Genomic DNA, 23,460 nt, shown 5'->3' on the forward strand with positions numbered 1-23,460 from the left:
CGATATCTGCAGATCGCTACAACTCTAACGGAATAAGCTGCTCCCAGTGAGAAATCAGTACAGATTAAACGGTCTTACTACGAGTATTTTCAATATCCATAGAGATATTGATGTTTCGGCTAGGAAATTTTTAATATTATGGCTTCGCAGCCCAGAAAACAGGCTACCGATTTATAAGAACTTTTTGTATTTGCGAAAAATTTTCTTCAGTTGAAAAGTAAATATAATTTAATGACTTTAACTATATTAAACAATAAAAAAATATGCATTGACAGCATTATTTTAAACTGTCTCACCCTTCTTTAACATGATGCAAAATATGGACAGAAAACCCACCCTCAAATTTGTTTTTGCGTAAGCCACTGCTCCTAAGGCATTCAACATACGAGTATAAAAAACGAATTCGCTCAAGCCAAATAGGTTTGGTGAATTCGGAGGCATTTCTTTTTACTATACAAATAAATCAAGCACCAATGAATGTACCGGAATTAAACTTTGCACAAATTGTGCCTTTAAGATGTGCCGCTTGATAACCAAAATTGTCAAAGTCGTACTACAAATATTCAAGCCGATATGTGGACCCCACTTCCTATTGCGAACTCTTTATCTTTTGACTTATCGTGGTATATTCATGAAAGTCAGAGAGTATCTTTTTCTGAAAAAATGCAAAAAATAGATAAAATTGGGTCACATATACCCAATAAAACATCTTCAAACTTCCGGCAAAAATAACTCAATATTGGATATATAGTACTTTAGTTTTATGCCGAAAATATGTGAAATTGGTCTGGAATAACTCAAACTCCCACATTATACTATGTACATATATACCTACATATAATAATTTTCATAATTTGAACAACCTTTAAGTCGAATGTGTCGGCCAGTGTATGAGTTATGTATATACATATACTTATATAATTGCTTGGAATCCGATTCAGCTTGACGTTTTGCTTCTTAAACTATTTCTCTGGGTTGCACGTTGCAAGAGTATGAAATGTTTGGTTATACCCGAACTTGACGTTTCCTTGCTTGTTTGTCTGACTTCATTTGCGCCTTGAGTTCCACAGTTAATAAATGGTAACAATAACAAGTAAACGTTGACTTACATTCAAATTTTTGATTTTGTACTTACTACATCGATCTTAAATACTTCTCTAAAGTGGAGCAGATAAAATTTGTATTAAAAACAAAAAATAAAATCCTTTCCGAATATATTGGTCGAGGATGAAAAATTTTTGCGGAAAACGTAGCAAATGGAACTAGAGGAAAACCTAAAATATCCATGATAGCATTTATTTTTTGATTTTCCTTAATATAAATTTTCTGCTATCCTCAAATTAGTAAATATGGTAGCTGCACAAAAATCTCTCACAGCGGATTTCGAAGCAGTTACTTGACTAACAGTGTTGATATTTATGTAAATCGCATTCCCGACTGAACTCTTAATTAATCGGCAATAGAAATCTGTGAATTCAAGGAAATTTGCTCTAATTTCATAACACATATGTAACTTATATCTATACAATAATACACATGCAGATATTTTTGATATAAATATAGTATATATGTACAAACGAGTACAAGGTCTGTCGCAAAAGAAACAAAACTTTTTAAATATAACTGTTTCTGGTGGCGCCATCTATTGGTGGGTATATGAAATAAAAAGTTTGATCTCTTGTTGACATTTCGTAAAAATTTTATGACAATTGGATAACTACAATCGATGTTATCGATCACAAAGTGACAGCAGCTTTTGGTCATCGGTCGTAAAATGCAAAGAGCAAATATTAAATTTTGTTTTAAACTTGGGAGAACGTTTACTGAAACATTTCAAATGATGAAAAAAGTTTATGGTGATCAGTGCCTATCCCGTAGTAAGGTGCATGAGTGGTTTAAGCGATTCCAAGAAGGTCGTGAGGACCTCTGTGACGATCAGAAGTCGGTCGTCTTCAGAAGTCAAAAATAAAGACAATGCTGATTTGTTTTTACGATTCCGAGGGTATTGTACACCGAGAGTTCGTCCCACCTGGCCAAACGATTAATGCTGTGTTTTACCTTGGTGTTATGACGCGTCTTTTGTCACGCATTCGTCGTGCTCGACCACAATACCGTGAGGCAGGGTCCTGGCGCCTGTTGCACGATAATGCGCCGTGTCATCGGTCGACGCTTGTCACTGATTTTTTGACAAAAAACTCCATATTAACCATTAATCACTCACCCTACTCAGCTGATCTGGCACCCTGTGATTTTTACCTATTTGGAAAACTTCATTTGCCCATGAAAGGACACTGGTTTCAGGACATTTCAGCTATCCAAAAGGCGACGACCGATATTCTCAAGAGCATTCCGAAAAATGACCTTAAACACTCATTTGAAATGCTAATTGACCGGGTTAAACGCTGTATCGACGCACAAGGAAACTACTTTGAATAAAAAATATAATTTTTGAAAAATATTAATTGTTTGTTGTTTTTTTAACAGTTCTGTTTCTTTTGCGACATACCTTGTATGTATGTGTTAATGAATTTACTTACATACACATCAAAGTACTCATACTTACATACTACTGTGAGCAAAATATACTAAGACTTTTTAATTTAAATTTCATACGAAATCTCATTCGTCGAAATATTTTTTCTAATTTGGTATGACTGTCAAAGGCATCTGTGAAAAATGTCACATCAAAATAGTTATTGTTGTTTAGCATATGTATGTACGTTGTCTTTCTGAAGTATATAAAGTGCATTCGGCGATTTTTACATTGAGTGAAATTATTCAACAAAGAAGTTCCATTAAATTTTGTGTATGGAATAAATTTTCTGGTGCCGAAACGTTCAAAATGTTGTAAAAGGCTTTCGATGGTAATTGTTTGTCGCAAGCAAGTGTTTTTGATTAGTACAAATTACTCAAAGAGGGTGTAGAACGCGTGGACGACGAACCATGCTCAGGATCAACATCAACTGATAATCAACACGTCAATAACATAAAGGAATTAGTGCTTGTGAATCGATGACTAACAGTAAGAGATCTTACTGACATCGTTGGAATATCATAAAGATCAGTGAAAACCATTTTGAAAGTTCATTTGGGCCTAAGAAAAGTGAAAGTACGATTGGTTTCAAAATCACTCAATTTTTTCGAAAAACTTCTTTGCGTTTACGTCTGTGAAACAATGCTTACCGCTACCAAGATGTCATGAAACGTATTATTACTGGCGGTGAGTCTTGGATCTATGTTTACCACCTGGAAACAGATGATCAATCGGCCGACTATCGTGGCGAAGGTGAGCCGAAGCCGAAAAAAACCACGTCAAAGCCATTCAAAATTCAATGTTATATTGACAGTTTTCTTCGATGTGGTGCAGTGTAATGCGTCGTTCATGCAAAGCTATTCGTAAAAAGGGGCCGGAATTATGCGCCGGCAACTCTTGGATTTTGCACTACGATAATGCATCGTCGCATATTGCAGTGATTTTTCATGAGTTTAACGCCAAATTTTCAACCATGCCGCAACTATCGTATTCGCCTGATTTAGCTGCGTCTGAGTTGTGGCCATTCACCAAACTCAAACAGCCGACGGAATCAATTGAAGCCATTAAACGTGAATATTTTTTGTAGTACGGATAGTACATACATATGTATATAACGACACGATAACGACATGCTGACAAGAAAATATACATATTTTGTTTTGTTTTTCTAGTTCATGGTTAATACCAAATATGATTATTACAGAGACCGTAATCATTATAAGTTTTATTTTAAGAATCTTGTAATAATGAGAATACATTCATACATATTTATGTATATTGATTTTCTTCTAATTTATAATAAACATTCTTATTTTTGCTCACAATAAATCTCACCTTTAGGATCACAGGTGAAGTTATGTTTCATCAAAAGCTTCACTTTAAAATTAGCCTATCCGCTTAAATTGCGGGAATTTTTACAATAAGCATTTATTTTTAAGTCAGAAAAAGTATCTAGTTATCTGTAAAATGTTTATTTTAATGTCTTCTTCAATTTTTAATTCATTAATTAATATTTCAGGTGTCAAGCCGGAACAGGTCGATGTATTGTGGACAAAGCACATAGAAATCAGTGTCAAGCTTGTCGCCTTAAGAAGTGCCTTCAAATGGGGATGAATAAAGATGGTCAGTATGAAATATTCGCTTAATAATATATTAGATACATATAGGAGATAAACTCATTTGCTATATAGATATATTTGGCAAATAAATTGTAAGTTACTGATTGTGAAATTTAGTAACGAACATTTGATTCAAAAGAGCTGTGTAGAAAGAAAAGAGACAACATCGTAGATATGTTAAGCTTTCACAGTTACTGCAAACGAAGATATTCTCGTTCCCACCAAAAATTTGAAGTGATTAGCTTAATGTAATCTATTCAATGACTTTTTTGGTAAAATTTTCTGTCATTTTCCCTTATTTACTTTTACTACTATATATTATTTTTGCTTTTGCTTTTCCTTTTTTTATTTACTTATTTAATTTGTTTCAAGCAGTGCCATCAGATTATATACTTGTAGTTGTTTTTAAGCACTTATAACGATTTGAGCATTTTTGATTTTCGCTTCTAAGTATATAACGTGGAAAGACCGCGGGAGATAGTGAAATAGTGTGTTGTTGCTTGCAACGACCGGTAAAAGAAATGTCTCTGAGAAGTTCTAGATGCGACGCTAACTCATTTTGTTATGTATATTTTTGGCAAATTTATTAATTTGAGAGAGGAAAAATATGATTAATGTAAAAATTTAATGATTTGCGAAGCATATGACAAAAAATGGCTAGACATTTGTCATGTAACTTTTACAGATATATTCTGGATGGGGAGTTTATCTGCTATTTTTTATAATATTTTTACTATTTTGATAACATTAATTAGGTTATAATATGTTACGTTTTATTGTAGGCTGGCCAAGAATTTGGAGGGAACCAGTTGATCATCTTTCAAATATTTGAAGAATGTTTTTTATAAAGCTTTCAAATGGGAAAATAAAAGGTGGAATCCTTGTGGGTCTTCAAATAAAATATATTATATTGTGATATTTTCCCGAAGTTACTTAGCAATGGACAGTATACGAAATTACCAATCTGAAACGGATTAATTATTAATCAGAACGAATCGAACAATCTCTGTTGGGTTTGTTCCTTTTAATAATTAAAAAAAAGAAGAGAAAATCTTGATTAACCTTGAACTTTTTTATAAATATATTTTTTTTTTAATTTTTTAAAATTTTTAATTTTTTTTAATAGTTTAAGCCCACGATATAAAAAAAATATTCGGATTCGGAAGTATCAGCGACAGTTGCACGAATGTTAATTCTCAACAGAAAGTAACAGTTTCACCTCTTCGTCCAATTTAATATTCCCTTTTGCAAATTGTGATTATGTTGTGGATTTCGATGTGGTTAGTGGGTGTGAAGAAACCAACGATGAATACAAAAGATCCTCCATTGCCGGAAGTAACGGAAATCTCTAACGCCCCCACTGATATCATCCCAATTGAATGTGATATATTTTCTATTATATCTGCTTCATGAATTAAATTTTTATGGACAGATGGAAGCATGCGACAGTGGTTCGGCTTGTATGAAGCCGAGGTCATAAATACTTCCCGTTGAGATATCGCTATGAAATTTTTTCCAAAAATCGAAAAAAAATTTTTGAAATATGTAGTAAAAAGAATTAGCTACAGCGGACAAATACATCCTATAGCTCACATAGCACAGTAGTTGCACTTATATGGCGATGATACACAAAAATACTCCTCATGCCATCGGAGCACCAAAACTTAAAAAAAATAGTTTAAAAAAATATTTAAGAAATTGGGAAAGCGACTAAATATGATCCAACCCGCACCTCCACCTATAAGAATAATATCGTGGGAAAAAATCATGAAGGAAAAATACAAATTATAAATTATTATATAAAAGTGAATTCAATATGTCGGTTTTTGTTACAATGCGTGACGTGTTTCGGCTATGATTGGGTTTACAATATTTTAAGGCCAGGTTCCTCCAAGCAATTTTGAAAAAAAATCGAATTTTTTTTCATAAATTGCTACTGTATATTCGTAGAAATAGTATAGAATTAGTCCCGAAGGTCAGCAAGACCGAGAAGCAGGTCTAAAAGAGTGAGGAGCGCTGCGGGAAATCCGGCCGCTCGAACGCCTTCGGTAGCGGCAGCTACTGCGTGCCTTTGGTTTAAACTGATTTTTCTCCGAACCACATTTTTTCGCATGGATGACACTCTCATTTCAAAACTATTGCACTTATCGATATGAACTAAACGGCATTTTACTCTTTAGATATCTGGCTATGGCCTCAAGCAGAACCAGAAATATTCATTATTATTTAAAAAAGTTATAAACAATTAAAAGTGAAAAAAAGGGTTAAAAAAATTCAAAAGTCCGCCATTTTGTTTTTTTTTTTTTTCATGGAAAATGTTTCATTCTGCTTGAGGCCATAGCTAATTCGATACAGAACATGAAACCGTTTTGTTTTTTGCTTTCAGATAATTTTTTTTCCAAAAAATGATGTCATCCATCTACGAATCGGATGAGTTTCAGCAGCCATTTTTAGGACCACCATTTTGAAAAAAAAAAAATAAAAAAAAATTTTTTCAAGTAATCTAATATATGTACTTTCATATGTAAAAAAAATTGATTACTCAACATGTTTTGTAATAAAAATAAAATGTATTGAAAAAAGTTACGTTTTTTAGAGGAACCTGGCCTTAATTCCTTATGCTTTGTCTCTGCAATTCTTGGATTAACTCCCTAACAGCATCGAGGGCATATTCATTAAATTTGACCAACTTAATTGTATACCCCGAGACAATAGAATAAAGTATACTAGCGCAACGATGGATGAAGTTTTAAGTTCTGTAATTTCAGAAACCAATTTGGGATTCGAAAAAAAAATTCCAGCCACATCACCATTGTACGATGATCCAATTGAATGTAGTCTGATCAATAACGGGTGACGGGTGTAGTTGAAGAAAAGCCCTCCCCCTTCTGTGGGGGTGGAATGTTTTTTTCCTTCTCATTTTAACGAAATATCGATAAAATAATTATATATTCGCAGAATTAAATTAAAAATATGCGAGAACCTCACACAAAATTAAAAAAAAAGTACGAACTTAAAAATGTGCTATTTATGTGTCCACCTCAAATCAACACCCTCCCCCTTCTGTGGGCTTTTCTTCAATTACACCCGTCACCCGTTATTGATCAGACTACATTCAACTCGATTTCAACACGCGATTCGTCTACAGAAATATTTTCTTTTTTTGGATATACTTTTATAGCTTGGAAATAAATCAAAGGATATTTTGGTATTCTCGAAGTTTCTTATAAGCAAATATTGGCTTTTATACAAGGCGGTTTCCATTATGACTGAAATTACTTCATTGAGATTTGCTGCCGAAAAATTTTGCATACAGGTTAATTGCGCAAAGCCGAAACAGCGGATTCATCAATTTCGGTCAGATGAGCTTTGTCTTTGGACCACTTCGACCAGCACTTTTCGCTATTTGCTGAAAAGGTATTTTCGAGGAATTTCAATACAATTAGCTGCTTTACATTCAGCAAATCCTTTTAGTGTTATAAGTTTGAAGATTTTTTGCGATCATAATGAGCCCAAAACAATTAATTTTTTACATATGTAGCCAATTGATTTAAAAAGTTCGCTCAATTCATAAAAAACAAATAAGGAAGGGCTAAGTTGAGTGTAATTGAACATTATGTACTCTTGCAACTTGCAAGAACCAAGCCAGGGAAATAATTTAAGGTGTAAAAGAAGTCATATAGAGTAAAGTCAGACGGATATTCGAAAATCCTGATATTAATTATATAAGGACTAGGCCAAGTTTTCGCTCAAATTTATCTATTTTAGGCACAAAGATACACTGTTACAAGTAAAACACACTATCTTATTTTCATAGGGATAACGCACATATTGGGCAATATATGCGGTACAAAGTCACACCGAAGTTCGAAAATCTTTATATTAAGTACATATATGGGGGCTAAGGGAAGTATTGGTCCGATGCAACCCATTGTTGACATATAGATACCATCATTAGAGAGGGATTATTCGTTAATTTCCGTTGTATATATCACATATTGACCAACATTTTCGATCAAAAGTCAACTGCAGGTACCGTGGTCTAAATATTCGGTACCTTGGTGCTTGAACAGTTTTTATTGGATTTAGTCAATTTTTGGTCATAAGATGGCACACACCAAAGACATTATTCGTAAAAAGTTGTATCCCGTTATATTAATTGCTTCTTGATTTGTGTACTGGAAACTGAACGAATCAAGTGGAATTTAAAATTGTGCTTGTGGGAAGTGGCGTGGTTGTTGTCCGATTTCGTGCATTTTCACAATGCGACATAAGAATGTAAGAAGAATGCCGCGTACTAAGGTTTGTCGGGTCCCGGGATTCACCAAAAAGTGGGTGGTGCCACACCCACACCACACCAGCTCCCATAAAGCTCTCTCATACCATCTCGGTGGTATAATTTAATGTCTCTGGCGAATTAGTTATTGATTTATCGCGCTTTTAGTAGATTTTAACAGTACCGTTATATGGAGAGAGAGCGGTGTTATCCTCCGATTTCATCCATTTTCACACTGTCGGTAAAAGTTCTTATAATATTTGTGCTCAGAAAATTTAGTTGTTGCAGTTTAAGCGGTTTAGGAGATATATACATTAAACTAGCGGGACCACACTCACTTTTTCAAAAAATTTTGTCCACAGATCCTTCCATCCTTTGTACCAAATTACAGCTTTATATCTTATTTTAGTGCTTTTTTATGGCACCTTATATATATGTTATATAAGGTTAATAGCGATATGTGGGCGTGGCAGTGGTACTAAGGAACCCACATACTAAGTTTCATGGAGATATCTCAATTTTTACTCAAGTTACAGCTTGCACGGACGAACATACAGACAGTCAACCGGATTTCACTTGTATATACATATACATATGTACCATATACATATATTTATCACTATATCTATTTAGTTTTAGGTGATGCGTACAACCATTAGGTGAACAAAACTATAATAATCTGTAGTAACTGGTTGCAAGAGTATAAATATAAACAAATCCACAACATAATTAGAATTGTAATAAATAACATTAATTTAAAAAAAATTGAAAATTTTAAACAATTACGAAAACAAAAAAAAAAAAATAAGAAGGCATTAATATTTTGACGATTACAAACACATCCGCAAATTACCGCACTCTGATAAAGGCAATATCAAACATACCTTAGGAGGAAACACATTTAAAACTATATTTAAACAAATTGAAGACGCACAAAAAATGTACAAACAAATCTATATATGTGACCTGGTGCGGAGAAATAACGAGATAACGGTGTTTCCCAGAAAACTAGTTTTCGCACGTTAGCTCCCTTTTTGTAGACCAGGTCACATACATACATATATAAAAGAAAGTTGTTGTTAGTTACACCATTTATAACTGAAGAACGGCTGAACCGATTTGGCTGAAAATTGGTGGAGAGATAGCTTAGAATCAGGGTAAGGACATAGGATACCTTTATATCAAAGTTTAATACAACTCATAGATACAAAAATTATATTTGAAATCATAAGCATTTGTTCAAAATTCATGTTTGTTGGAATCATTTGAATATGTATATGCGTACAATTTTTAACAGAGTCTTCTCAAAAGTAATACAACTGCTAAATATTTGAAATAGAAGAAAAGAACTGCCACCAAATAAGCAGTGAAATAGGTTATAACTGGCTCAGTAATAAGTCGTTGAGTATGTATTATACACGTGCATCCCAAAAGTCTGATGTCATAACCTTTCCAGCCGCCTTTTTCGTTTTTCCACGCCTGAGAACCGGTTCATCATATGCAGTCCACTAGAATGACTGTCGATTGGACTCCAGTGGGAAATGATAGAGCTATGTTTCTATAACCGACGAAAAATTTCGGCTTTATTCCGATTAGAGAGCACTTAAACACTTCTCAGAATCAGTTATTCGTTCTTTTAGTTGGATTATGAACTTGCGAGGCACCTACTTTGCTCATTTCGCCTGTTTCCAGCTTAGCAAATATCTTTTCAACGGTGAATTTCCCTGATAGTCCAGTCATTATAGTAAGTTCACCTCGGAATTCGATATACCCATTTATATGTCTGTAAATACTTGTTACAGACATATAAATGTGTATATGGCATCCGAAATTCTTACCTAATTTAAGCTTAAATGACTGGACTATGAGCCCAAATTCAACAGTATTTTCCCCAAAAAAGCAATGCTTTATTAACACACGAAATGCTTTAGGATCCATTTTTTGTAATATAAAACACCAATTTCACTATAGTTATAAAAAAAAAACACGAATCAGGTTAGTCTTAATTAATTTCATAAGATAAAATAAAGTTGAACTTCAGAATCCATTAAAAATAATTGTAATTTGTTAACCAGAACAATTAGCAGACCAAAGTTCAGATGCGCTTTGTTCATGCTTTTAAATCTATTTTTATAAAGTACCGTTAGATTTTCAGCGGAAACCGGTTTACAAATAAGAAGATTCGACCATTTAGAGGCAATTTGTATACATTTTATCAAAAAAATTCTAAGTCGGATTTTTTGAATTTCTGCCTATGGGCGGAACCCCTGTGCCTGCGAACCACGTACCTATACATATGTGCTACCGATTATGCCTGCAGTTTCCAATCGTAAACCTTGTTACTTAACTAAAATTTCGCATCTGCCAGTTGCTTCTGGGGTTATGGAAAAGGTACTTTAGTATCACATTCGATATTTTTTTTTAAATGTTGATACTACTTCTGGATTAGAACCAACCATCGAAACTAACTGCGAAGCATTTCTCTTTCCACTGTTGTATGGACTTACGCTGGCGGCCAACATCATCTCTTTTAACGGATTTACATCAACAATTGCGTCAACCTTTCGTACATGAGGGTCTAACCATGAATCCATCAAGCTCAGGTGGTTATTTTTTTGTATTTTGCTAAAATTTGTGTATTAATTGTGAAAGTATTTTTTTGTGTATGTATGTAAGTATATGAAGGGCAAAAAGATATTGATTTTGTTAGTTTAAGTGGACATAAGGTTAGTAGTCGAATTTAGTTAAGCTAGCATTAAGGTATCATTTAAAAGCGTGAACAATTATTTTAGAAAAATTGCAGTAATCTTTCGCAAGCAGTTTATTCATCAAATATGCTTCTGGACTGCGCCTTGTGCGCCTTATCATGTTTTGTTCTTTTTATTCTTGTTAGCTTCATTATTTTTGTTACTATTGTTGGAGTTTCTTTGAATTTGTTTTTGTTGTTGCTATTTTATATTTTTTGTTTTGTGTTAATATTATTAACAATATGTTTAAATTTTGTTGGAGCACGCTCAACGTCATCTTTTTTACTCACCTCAGCTTGTACAATATTTCGATTAATTTCTGTTGATGGAAAAAATCATTCACTTAAAAGAGAGCTAAAAACGTACTGGTTATGCTAAGGACAACTCTGAATTAAAAAAAAAATACGATAAAAAAAATTTGCTTTTGAGTTTAAGAATGAATGGAATAAGGTCCATGGATGGGAAGAAAAATTCCTGTGTGACAAAAAGAAGAAGTTTAGAATTGGCTATCATCTTCAATTGGATTTCCACATGGTCAAGCGCCTAAACGAGGTTGAAAAGAAATTTCCTGCAGTAACAAGAGAAAATATGCATAATGCATTGAATAATAAAAACTATCAGTCAAATTAAAAAATAAAAATTTGAATTAATCCGGTGAACGTGCTCCTCGCCTAGAAGGCCTATAAAATGCCATACATACTCACTAAATCAATACGTCAGTAGCATTAAATATCGCATTTTATATGATACAAAAAACCGTCATAGGAGCATGTAGTATAAAAAATGGAAATTAATGCTACTGCCCACCTTTGGATGAATTCCTATTCCTACTACCCGGTAACTACCTGACCAAATTCATCATATTAGGTGCGTAATATTGCCTCGAAATTCATTTGTTATATTGTTGAAAATAGGCGAAATCTAGCCACAAGTGCAACTAACAGCCCTATTCTCATGCCCTCACAAAATTCAATAACCTCACTACAGTGATGTTTCTCACTATAGTGAGGTTTACCTTATTCTGGCGAAAATTCAAAAGCTCAAATGCTCACTATTATCACAAATATCTGTGTTTGTTTTGTTTTACATCAATATTTGACATTTTTTAAAAAATATTTGAATGTTATAACTAGCATGGAGGAACTGTTCTTGTGTATGCGGCAATTGTTGAGGAGGAGGAATCGGGGGGTAGGAGGAAAATTTTGAAGGGTTTACGAGACAAAAGCGATCCTTTTACTATGCAAGACACAACATTTATAAATATGTACATTGCGATTCCCAAAATCGCCATGCAAAGTACTCATAGGTGAATTGGTGCCGCATGATGTGCAGAAGTCGAGTATATCTTTTGATCCGCGTTTCCTGGCGTGTTTGTATTTTTACGGGCATGGCTCTTACCAAAAATGCGTTGGTAATAGTTATATGCCCTCTATGAGCCAGTCCTCTGTGTCAAGAGCTCTGCACTTTATTTCGAAATTAATTATGGATGTTAAGGGCAGTGAAATTTATTTCCCTTCAAGCGCGCAGGATATTTCAGATACAAAGAAGGGGTAAGATAAATAAATAAAAATAAATATAAATAAAAAAATAAATTTTCTCTTAAAGATTCTACACGAAATTTGGGATCAAGGGCACAATCGGCGCAATCGATTGTACCCATATTGGGAATGTTTCACCCTCAAGCACAGACGCATACATACATATCTGTATTATCCATTTGTGTTTTTGTTTGTTTATTTTTATTAAAACAGCTGTTTGACAGCAAAAAGCTTTTTACCTCACGTGGTGACTTTTTTAAGCTTTTTTCTTATGAGGTTTGAGCAAGAATAGCCTCACAAAATATGCCTCACAAGAAATCTCTCAAATTTTTCCTCTCCACTCAGTTGAGAGGTTTTTTCAGAATTGGGCTGTAAGCCTGTTTACCAAAAACGTAATTTTAAATTCATAATTTTTTTGTCAAATTTGAAAAATATGCCTTAAAGATATACCACCTCAGAGCAACTTTCTACAGTAATAATATATGGAAATGACCAAAATGGATAAAACCTATACATCCAGCCAAAATTCCCTTTAGTTTACGGTACACTGTATATTAGAGTGATTCAAAAAAAATTTTTTTTTTTCGTTTCGTACTCGGAAAAATAGGTTCCTAGACATCTCTAAGAAAGCCTCTTCAAACATGAGTTTTTAATTGTAACGGGAAGGTCCTCCTACATACAGTTTTCTATTTTTTCTTATTGTCAGATAGAAATATTTATATCTCGCTTCCAACTTCTCGAAAAAATATCTTGTTCCTTAGATTTTGTAGGAAATTGAATACTCTACAAAAAAGGTCTACTATGATTTTTTCGTAAACCCAAACGTTTAAAAGATATTAACAGTTAAAATTTGATTATTTTTGGGAAAATTGTTTATTTCTTATGAATTTTATAACTCAATAAAAAAAAATTATTATGAATGATGAAACTCATAATTTTGTAGGAAATTTACTGCTCAATAAAAATTGTCTCTTATGATTTTTCGATTAAGTTAAGCGTTTACGAGATATTCATCGTCAAACATCAATGCATATTAAGGTGGATCAAAAAAAAATAATTTTTTTTTTTCGTTTGATACTCTGAAAAATAGGTTCCTAGACACCTCTAAGAAAGCCTCTCCAAAAATCTTATTCATAATGATTTTTTTCATTGAGTTATAAAATTCATAAGAAATAAAAAAATTTTCCCAAAAATAATGAAACTTTAACTTAATATCTTTTAAACGGTTGGGTTTACGAAAAAATCATAGTAGACCTTTTTTGTAGAGCATTCAATTTCCTACAAAATCTAAGGAACAAGATATTTTTTCAAGTAGTTGGAAGCGAGATATAAATTTTTCTATCTGATAATAAGAAAAAATAGAAAATTGTATGTAGGAGGACCTTCTCGTTACAATTAAAAACTCATGTTTGGAGAGGCTTTCTTAGAGGTGTCTAGGAACCTATTTTTCCGAGTACGAAACGAAAAAAAAAAATTTTTTTTTGAATCACTCTACTGTATATGGTATATCGGTCAGCATGAAGTGGGCATGTATTCTTAACTATGGTTATGTCGTTTGGTGTTAAAAATACTATAAGTTTCTCTCTAATTTCATTTGAATTTTATACAAAATAGGCAAAATTGTAAAATATTCCCATTAAGTCCTCTCAAACCACTGAAGTCGGCTTCACAAAGCTAAACATATGTAGTATAAGTATGTCATTGTAATGTCAATTATCATTAGTCTAAAAACTCAAGGAATGTGCGGATATATGTACATATGTACATAAATAATATAAATAACAAAGAACTAAAGTGGATGTCATTCCTATGCTTAAACCTATTTAAACATTTAAATGGCCAGTGGCGGTGGCACGTGACCTTAAAACAATTACACATCTCCTCATGCAAACTCGTTCAAAATCAGCATGTCTAGCAGCGCATATTGAAATTACGGAGTAGATAGCGTATGTAACGTGTATATTTTCTCACCTTTAAGGCTTAATATTTGCTATCATGCCGTGCATTTAGATTACAGGGTGTATTCACTTGGAACTTCGATGACAAGTCATTATAAGTGCTGTGTGTGGTTAACACATTCCGAATTCATTTATTTTCCAATTACAGCAGTGCAAAATGAACGACAGCCGCGAAACACAGCCACTATACGTCCTGAGACGCTGCGGGAGATGGAACACGGGCGAGCTTTGCGGGAAGCGGCCGTAGCCGTTGGAGTATTTGGGTAAGATGTTTACCTATACAAATGAGCATACATTCAATATAATGTAATATTTTCAATTTGAGCAATTTCATCGTTCAATTACATTTTTGCTATACATTATATTTCAGACCACCAGTTCTATTATCTCCTCCATGCTATGGTCCTGGCCTACTACCACCTCCCTGTAAATTGATATTTTTTATGCACAACCCTTGAGAATATGTTGAATTTAATCTGGTATTTCAGCTTTATCGAATCTTCCGACAAATCGGCGATTACATCACAATCACATTTCAAAGGCCTTACAGCTTTCGTCAAATGTATCACAGGCAGGCGGTTTCTCTGTATTTAACAACAATCTACAATTTTCCAAAGATAATTCTTATACGACCTCAATGGATCTTTCCAATGGAACAGTCTCTGTGTCTACAAACTCAAGTAGTACAAATTCAATAGATCCGAGTTCCCCCATATCTGATACAGGTACATATTCTACTGCGTATTATATTATACACACATAATACTCTTTCAAATAAGTAATTTATTTTGATCAAAATACGAAAATAAAGATTGTTTTTTGACCTGGTTTATAATATTATAATATTTGTAATATATTAAAATACTTTCATATACATAATTATATAAATTTTAAAACGGTTTTCCGATTGCATTTTTAATTAATACTTAGTTCAATAATAACCGTATCATACAAATATTCACATTGTTTCTAAAGTATAGTGCGCGAGATAATTATATGGGACAACCGTTTTTCGCTTTATCTTACAGTAATACAACCCTTTTTTAAGATAATGGGTTGTCAAAAAAGTCTTGCGGTATTTTTATTGAATTTTTTTTTTTTATTGAAATTGAAATGAATTTTTGATGACTCATGCCCAGCTCTTGACCGATACTACGGCTGCTACTATGCCGGTCTCTTTCGATTTTATCGCAATTTTCGACGACAGGCCTTCCGGAGCATGGCGCATCTTCGACCACCAGAACGAAAACGTTGAAACCATCGCTGTGCGGTGGAAATGGAAACTGTATCGGGTTCATAAACTGCACAAATTTTATTGGCGGCTTGAGATGCATTTTTGCCTTTATCGTAGTAGTACTGTAAAATATGCCGTATTTTCTCTTTATTTTGCTCCATGTTTGCGACGCTATAACTCACGAACGACTTAAAAGAAATCAATCAAACACGTGTTAGCGCGTGAAATGAGCTTTCCAAAAAGGTATAGCATGACCCGATGCGACGAATAAAACTAGAACTACGCGCTTTCAGCGCCAACTAGCGAAAATACCGCAAGACTTTTTTGACAACCTATTATATTCAGAACGATATTTCAGAACGCAACAAAAACCAAAATAGCGGTAAAATGTTTATCGGAAATGCAAAATTTTATTCAAAATTGAGACTATTACGATTCACCACATCATATTAATACATCATTAACGATCAAAAAACAAATATTAAAAATTCAAAAAAATTCATTCTTGATTTGTTAAACAAAATAACGTATCAACTAAAGTAGTAAATTCAGTTTTTTTGTTTTAATAGTCTCTCATTTTTTTTTTATGTTTATTTTTTTTAAGTTGAAACTTAAATATGATTTTTGTAATCAATCGAACGTGGACTACTATATCATATATGAAGATATGTAGTCCTTTGTGAGGCCATAGAAAGAAGAACTCCTATGTTCGAACTTATAAATTAACAAAACGCTTCCCGCCAAGTGATTAAGTCCTGACCTTCCTAACTCAAGACAGCCAAGAAGGAAGTGTTGAGTTGTTTCCACCTAATCTCTTTCCATATAGCTTCTGCAGATGGCGTCTGGTAAGACTCTTCTTGCTAGCTCATGTTTCAATTCCGCTGTGGATCATTCTTATCACAAAGGGATGCTACTGATAGCGAATGGTCTTCGAAGCTCTGAATTCTAATTGTTAATGAGTTCAGGCTGGAATCGCCGCTCTGCTATCTGAGTCGACGGTCACTCCTCTGAAGCAGGGTGCACTCCGGAGTAGTAAATCTACTGCTACCTTAATGGCTCCAATCTCGGCCTGGAAGACACTGTAATACTTAGGAAGTTGGAGAAACTGGAGTTGATAGAGAGCTCCTGACAGTAGACCCCTCCACCTTTGATCCATCCATGAAGAAGCTCACTGTAACTTTTCTCCAACGGCTTCTTCCCACCCACAACTCCTCGGAATATGGGTCAGCCGCCAGAGTTCGTTTTAGCGACTCAATGATCCAAGTAATCAGACCCGTGCTTTTTTAGGATTTCAGCAGCCTATTCTATTGCAAAGTTTAACAATAACTAAGAAGAAATGGCAACATCTGCAGGACCTAGAAGCTTTAATTCCAGTAGACTGTTATTACTTTTATGATAATATACCTTTTGAATAATTAGTTATTTAATAAGTAATAATTAAACATTTTCCACATTTTTTAGCTTGAAATATTAAAATTTTTTCTGGTACTTATGTACATATTAATAATAAAAATAACATGAAATATAAAAAACTTGCAACTGTTTTTATTTAAAATTAAAAAAAAAGTATTAATATTCAAATTTTTAATTTTTATACAAATTTACATTGATCATACGTTTTTTTTGTTTCAGAAATGAAAATTCAAAATAACGTAAGACACCTACTATAAAATTTGCTTAATTTTTTCATTATTTTTTTCTAAAATATACTTATAGGTTCATGTTAATTCAGATTTGAAAATTTTGTTTCAATATCTCAAGTGGTTTTCTTTTTATACGGTTTTTTGCTTCTCCTGTAAACCTACGAAAAGTGATGTTACGTTATTTTGCATTTCAGGTGACGATATGTATTACTATTGCATTTAAGTATTGTCCTATATATTTATTTGGCGCACTGTATGTATTTACTAACTTGTCAAAAATATATACTTGCTCGCAATATTATTTATTTCTTAACGAGTTTACCTTTATTTAAGTTTTAGATAAAAATCCTGTAGGAGGAAGTGTTTCGTCCATAAGTTCGACCAGTTCTGTTCATGATAATGATAATGATGGTAAATAATGTTATAAATATATGCTTATATCGTCAGCCACACAGAACTACGAGTGTACAAAGTTTTCATTATTTTTATAAATAGAAACACGCAAATTGCAAGTAGATTATTATTTTGGAAATTAATACTAGAAGCCCTTAAACACTTTTTTCCTAGTTTTGATTTATTTATAAAAAATTTTACAGCAAAATGATGGTTAGAACATTAAAATTAATAAATATATAACTATAAAATTATATACTAATGTGTGAACACATGCCATTGTTCAAACCACTGCATAGTTCACGAGAAGCTCTGTTTTGAAAAACAATCAGATCAGAAAATTTAAGACTTTTATGGCTCTGACGTGCGTTATTAAATAAACAATATTTTATTATAGTTTTAAAAAATTTCATTTCTATAAATTTATGTATTTAAGATGACTCCATCGATGTTACCAATGATGAAGAGCCTCTGCGAAACGAGAAACTAGATTGTCATTTCACGATACCGACATTTGTACCACAAAACTTGTACGTTCAGCCACATGAGACAGTTTATGAAACCAGTGCTCGCCTCCTCTTTATGGCCGTAAAGTGGGCAAAAAATTTACCAAGTTTTGCGAGTCTGTCCTTTCGAGATCAGGTAATCTTGTTAACAAATAAAGCTTTAGTGATTACTGATACTGGCAAAACAATATAGTATACATATATGACCAATGAAATGGCATTTTTTGAAACATAAATCTCAATCTGATATCTTATTCTTACATATAATAAGTAATCTTTATGTTAAGAAAATGTTGAAAAGTGGTTAAAGCGAAATTGTAATAATAGTTAACAATTAATCAATTATACAATCGAACTTTCCTATGGTGAATTCGCACGGGATATGAAAATTACTTCACTATATAGAGACTATAATGCTGATGGAGAAACTTGACCTATGTAGGTAAAACCTCTTTATTGTCTGCTCGTTATTAACAGCCAAATCGTCTTTATCGTTCTCTGTATATGTAAAAGTAGAAATATTGTTTATTACATTTTTGTTTGACTATAGCCAAGTACACCTGGAACTCCGCGACTTTCTAGAAGGTCGCTGAGCATATCTTCATCGGACAGTCTGTCCCAGATCTTCACTCCAATATCAACATTGAGGTATATGCCCATAACAGAATTTTCCTTATTCAGTTGAGTTAATTGTGCATTGTATTTTTTAAAATCACTCCTTAATTTTTTTAAATATTTAATAATCTGAACTCTGAACTGAAAAATTAATTATAAAGAGTCAAAAATACACAATCTGTGTCTTCGAAATTAACACTAAATATAGAAAGATTCATTATATGGAAGTTCACTATAGGAAGTAAGACTGTAATATGATAAATGGCTAACCTTATGAGACATTTTAAAATGCCAGTGCCCTGTTATGGTAGCAGTTACTCTGTAGATACTTTTCCTGGACCTATTTAATGAGTCGTTAGTTCTTTTCTTGTCATATGTCGGCCATAACTGTTTAGCTATATGGTATTTTGTTATGCTTTTCCGTCTGTTATTTGAAACTTGTTGAAATGGTATATTGATCTCTCCTTTGATCGATCCTAGCGGACTTTATATAAGCTCTGCCTCGAATTCGTTAAGGAAAGCTCCTGCCTTTGCCAACTCGTCTGCTTTTTCGTTGCCGAAAGTGTCCCTGCTATTTTGTGAATATAGACGTCAATACAGGATCGTATTAAGCAGGTCAGTCGGACAAGACTTGTTTGCACCAGTAACACCTGCATATACTGCTCATTATATTCCATTTAATTTCCTAATGTTGTATTGTTTCTTTTACGCTGGCCACCATATCACAGCTCCATACGTAAGTATAGGGCTTATGATAGCCGTATATGTACATCCACATGATTATACTAGGTTTAAGCGCCAGTTCTTGCTGACGAACCTCTTGCAAGTATAGCAGGCCGTATATATTTTTTCTATATTTATTTTACAGGACAGTTTGGTGTCAATTTCCACCCCCAAGTATTTAGCTGAAGGGGATAGAGAGAGTGTTGTATCCTTTAGTGCGGGAAGTTGTAACCGCAAAACTAATACGACTGTGTAAACTGACGTTGAACAACACCAAAAGCTCCGTCAGGATCGGGAAGGACCTCTCCGAGCCGTTTGATACCAAACGAGGTTTCAGACAAGGTGACTCCCTATCGTGCGACTTCTTCAATCTGCTGCTGGAGAAAATAATTCGAGCTGCAGAACTTAATCGGGCAGGTACAATCTTTTATAAGAGTGTACAGCTGCAGGCGTATGATATCAATATCATCGGGCTCAAGACTCGCGTCGTTAGTTCTGCTTTCTCCAGACTGAACAAGGAAGTACAGCAAACGTGTCTGGCAGTGAACGAAGGCAAGACGAAATATCTCCTGTCATCAAACAAACAGTCATCGCGCTCTCACGTCACTGTTGACAGTCATAACTTTGAAGTCGTAGATACCACCAACAATGTCAGCCTGGAAATCCAACGCAGGATAACTCTTGCCAACAGGTGCTACTTTGGACTGAGTAGGCAATTGAGAAGTAAAGTCCTCTCTCGACGAACAAAAACCAAACTCTATAAGTCACTCATAATTCCCGTCCTGCTATATGGTGCAGAGGCTTGGACGATGACAACAGCTGATGAGTCGACGTTGCGAGTTTTCGAGAGAAAAGTTCTGCGAAAGATTTATGGTTCTTTGCGCGTTGGTTACGGCGAATATCGCATTCGATAGAACAATGAGCTGTATGAGATATACGACGGCATTGACATAGTTCAGCGAATTAAAAGACAGCGGCTACGCTGGCTAGGTCATGTTGTCCGAATGGACGAAAACACTCCAGCTCTGAAGAAATTGTTTAGATCGGAGAAATATGTGCATCATATGGCTGCCATACAAACTATCAAGTTCTTGTAGGGAATTTTTTATCTTTGTGAAGGGTATTAAAGCTTTGGTGCAACCGAAATTAACGTTTTTTTCCTGCTTTTATTTACAATATGTATAAGATATTATGTTTTCTCTGTATGTAATTTTAGGTCATTCTCTTAGAAGAATCATGGTCGGATCTTTTTCTACTCAACGCCATTCAATGGTGCATTCCTTTAGACCCTACTGGATGCACTTTATTCTCAGTTTCAGAACACTGCAATAATTATGACACCACACAAGAAAGTGAGAATTGCGTTACTAAAGAAGAAGTAAGTACTTGTATATATGTATGTAACTAATTAGTATACTCTTGCAACCAGTTGCTACAGAGTATTATATAGTTTTGTTCACCTAACGGTTGTACGTATCACCTAAAAACCTTAGATATAGTGTTATACATATGTATATAAATAATCAGGATGACGAGAAAAGTTGAAATCCTTGAGTAAAAATCGAGATATCTTGATATGTGAGCTCCCTAGTACAAAAAAATTAGGAGTTCGCAGATGGGTTTAAACGGACTACGCCCACAAATCGCTATTAACCGAAAACACATAAAGTTCCATAACTAAGCACTTAATTAAGATATACATATGTAGAAGTATTATTCGGCACTGGGATCGCAGTAGCAAGAGGCACTTGTGGGAAAAAAGTTTTGAAAAAGTGAGCGTGGCCCCGCCCTCTAACAAGTTTAAAATACATATCTCCTAAACTACTTAAGCTACAATAACCAAATTTGCTGAGCACGATAACTATAAGAACTCTTACCGAGAGTGGATGAAATCGGAGGATAACCCCGCTCACTCCCTATATAACGGTACTGTAAAAAATTACTAAAAGCGCAATAAATCAAAAACTGAATACGCTAGAGACATAAAATTTTATCTCTGAGATGACCTAAGAGCGCTTTAAGAAAGTCGGTGTAAAAATTAGACTATAGGCGTGGCACTGAACACTGTTTATGAAATCACATATCTCGGGACCGGCTCAACCGATTTCGACTAAATTTAGTACGTAGCATTCCTTTGATGTTCCTATGTCACATTGTGAAAATGGGCAAACTAGGACTACAACCACACCTACTACCCATATAGCTATGTATATACAATTTTAAGTTCCACTTGATTCGTTCAGTATCCAGGACACAAATCAAGAAGTAATTAATATAACGGGCTAAAATTTAGCATTAATAATTCCCCTAAAGTATGCCACCTTATGACGAAAAATCGTCTAAATCCAATAAATGCTGTTCAAGCACCTAGGTACCGAATATGTGGACCCCTGTATCTATAGTTGACTTTTGACCGAAAATATCTGTCAACGTCCCTTAGCCCTCATATACCTAATATAAAGATTTGCCTTAAATAGGTACAATTGTACGAAAACTTGGCCTAGCTCACTTATAACTAATTTCAGTATTTTCGAACATCCGTATGACTTTACTCCATATGAATCTTTGTTGTATGTACCTTAATGAAACCCAGGGAATATTTTTTTTAGTATGTGGCAAGTTAATAGCATGTGCTATTGGCAAAAATTAATAAAATCTGGTCGATATTACCTGGCCTTTAAATAGTAGATGAGCTAACTTTAACATCAGCATTTATCCAGATCTTGGCGTTCGATTTCTTTACCAGTGATTATTCGTACAAAGATGAGAAGTTGAGAAAACAATTAAGTAGCTGAGAGCTAATAACAAAAAAATAGAAGCTATTGTATTAGGCTGATAAAGGTGTGCTAATCTGGTGACGCGCGGTGTATACAAATATCGGGTAGTTTTTCCAAATCATGAAAATCATTTTCAGTAATAACAAGTAAGGAAGGGCTAAGTTCGGGTGTCACCGAACATTTTATACTCTCGCACGATAAAGTGATAATCAAGATTTCATTATCCGTCATTTACATATTTTTCAAATACCGTATTTGTGTAAAGTTTTATTCCGCTATCATCATTGGTTCCTAATGTATATACTCGTATTATACAGAGAAGGCATCAGATGGAATTCAAAATAGCGTTATATTGAAAAAAGGCGTGGTTCTTAACCGATTTCACCCATATTTTGTACATGTCATCAGGGTGTTAAGAAAATGTTACATATCGAATTTCATTGAAATCGGTCTAGTAGTTCCCGAGATATGGTTTTTGGTCCATAAGTGGGCGAGGCCACGCCCATTTTCAATTTTTAAAAAAAGCCTGAGTGCAGCTTCTTTCTGCAATTTTTTTCGTAAAATTTAATGTTTCTGACGTTTTTTGTTAGTCATTTAACGCACTTTTAGTGATTTTCAACATAACCTTTGTATGGGAGGTGGGCGTGGTTATTATCCGATTTCTTCCATTTTTGAACTGTATATGGAAATGCCTGAAGGAAACGACTCCATAGAGTTTGGTTGACATAGCTATAGTAGTTTCCGAGATATGTACAAAAAACTTAGTAAACACTACGTCCAAATATGCCCCTCCCTAATACGATCCTTTGTGTCAAGTTTCACTTTAATATCTTTCTTTATGGCTTAGTTATGACACTTTATAAGTTTTCGGTTTCCGCCATTTTGTGGGCGTGGCAGT

General features: G+C 34.0%; 1 protein-coding gene across 3 annotated transcripts in view; it reads left to right on the forward strand.

The window, feature by feature from the left end:
• The window catches only part of LOC126756566 (photoreceptor-specific nuclear receptor), a 74,249-nt gene that overhangs the window by 35,932 nt on the left and 14,857 nt on the right, over positions 1–23,460 (forward strand). Inside the window, exons 3-9 of one of the 3 annotated variants that reach the window (XM_050469739.1) lie at positions 4,053–4,156; positions 14,820–14,934; positions 15,042–15,097; positions 15,160–15,396; positions 17,882–17,959; positions 18,378–18,583; positions 21,002–21,163. In XM_050469739.1, the coding sequence (XP_050325696.1) occupies positions 4,053–4,156; positions 14,820–14,934; positions 15,042–15,097; positions 15,160–15,396; positions 17,882–17,959; positions 18,378–18,583; positions 21,002–21,163 (958 nt within the window). Of the gene's footprint in view, positions 1–4,052; positions 4,157–10,917; positions 11,032–14,819; positions 14,935–15,041; positions 15,098–15,159; positions 15,397–17,881; positions 17,960–18,377; positions 18,584–21,001; positions 21,164–23,460 lie in introns of those variants that run through there. The other 2 variants (XM_050469740.1, XM_050469742.1) reach the window with 2 other exon arrangements.

This window comes from Bactrocera neohumeralis, chromosome 4, assembly GCF_024586455.1.
Source record: "Bactrocera neohumeralis isolate Rockhampton chromosome 4, APGP_CSIRO_Bneo_wtdbg2-racon-allhic-juicebox.fasta_v2, whole genome shotgun sequence".
Taxonomy (NCBI): domain Eukaryota; kingdom Metazoa; phylum Arthropoda; class Insecta; order Diptera; family Tephritidae; genus Bactrocera; species Bactrocera neohumeralis.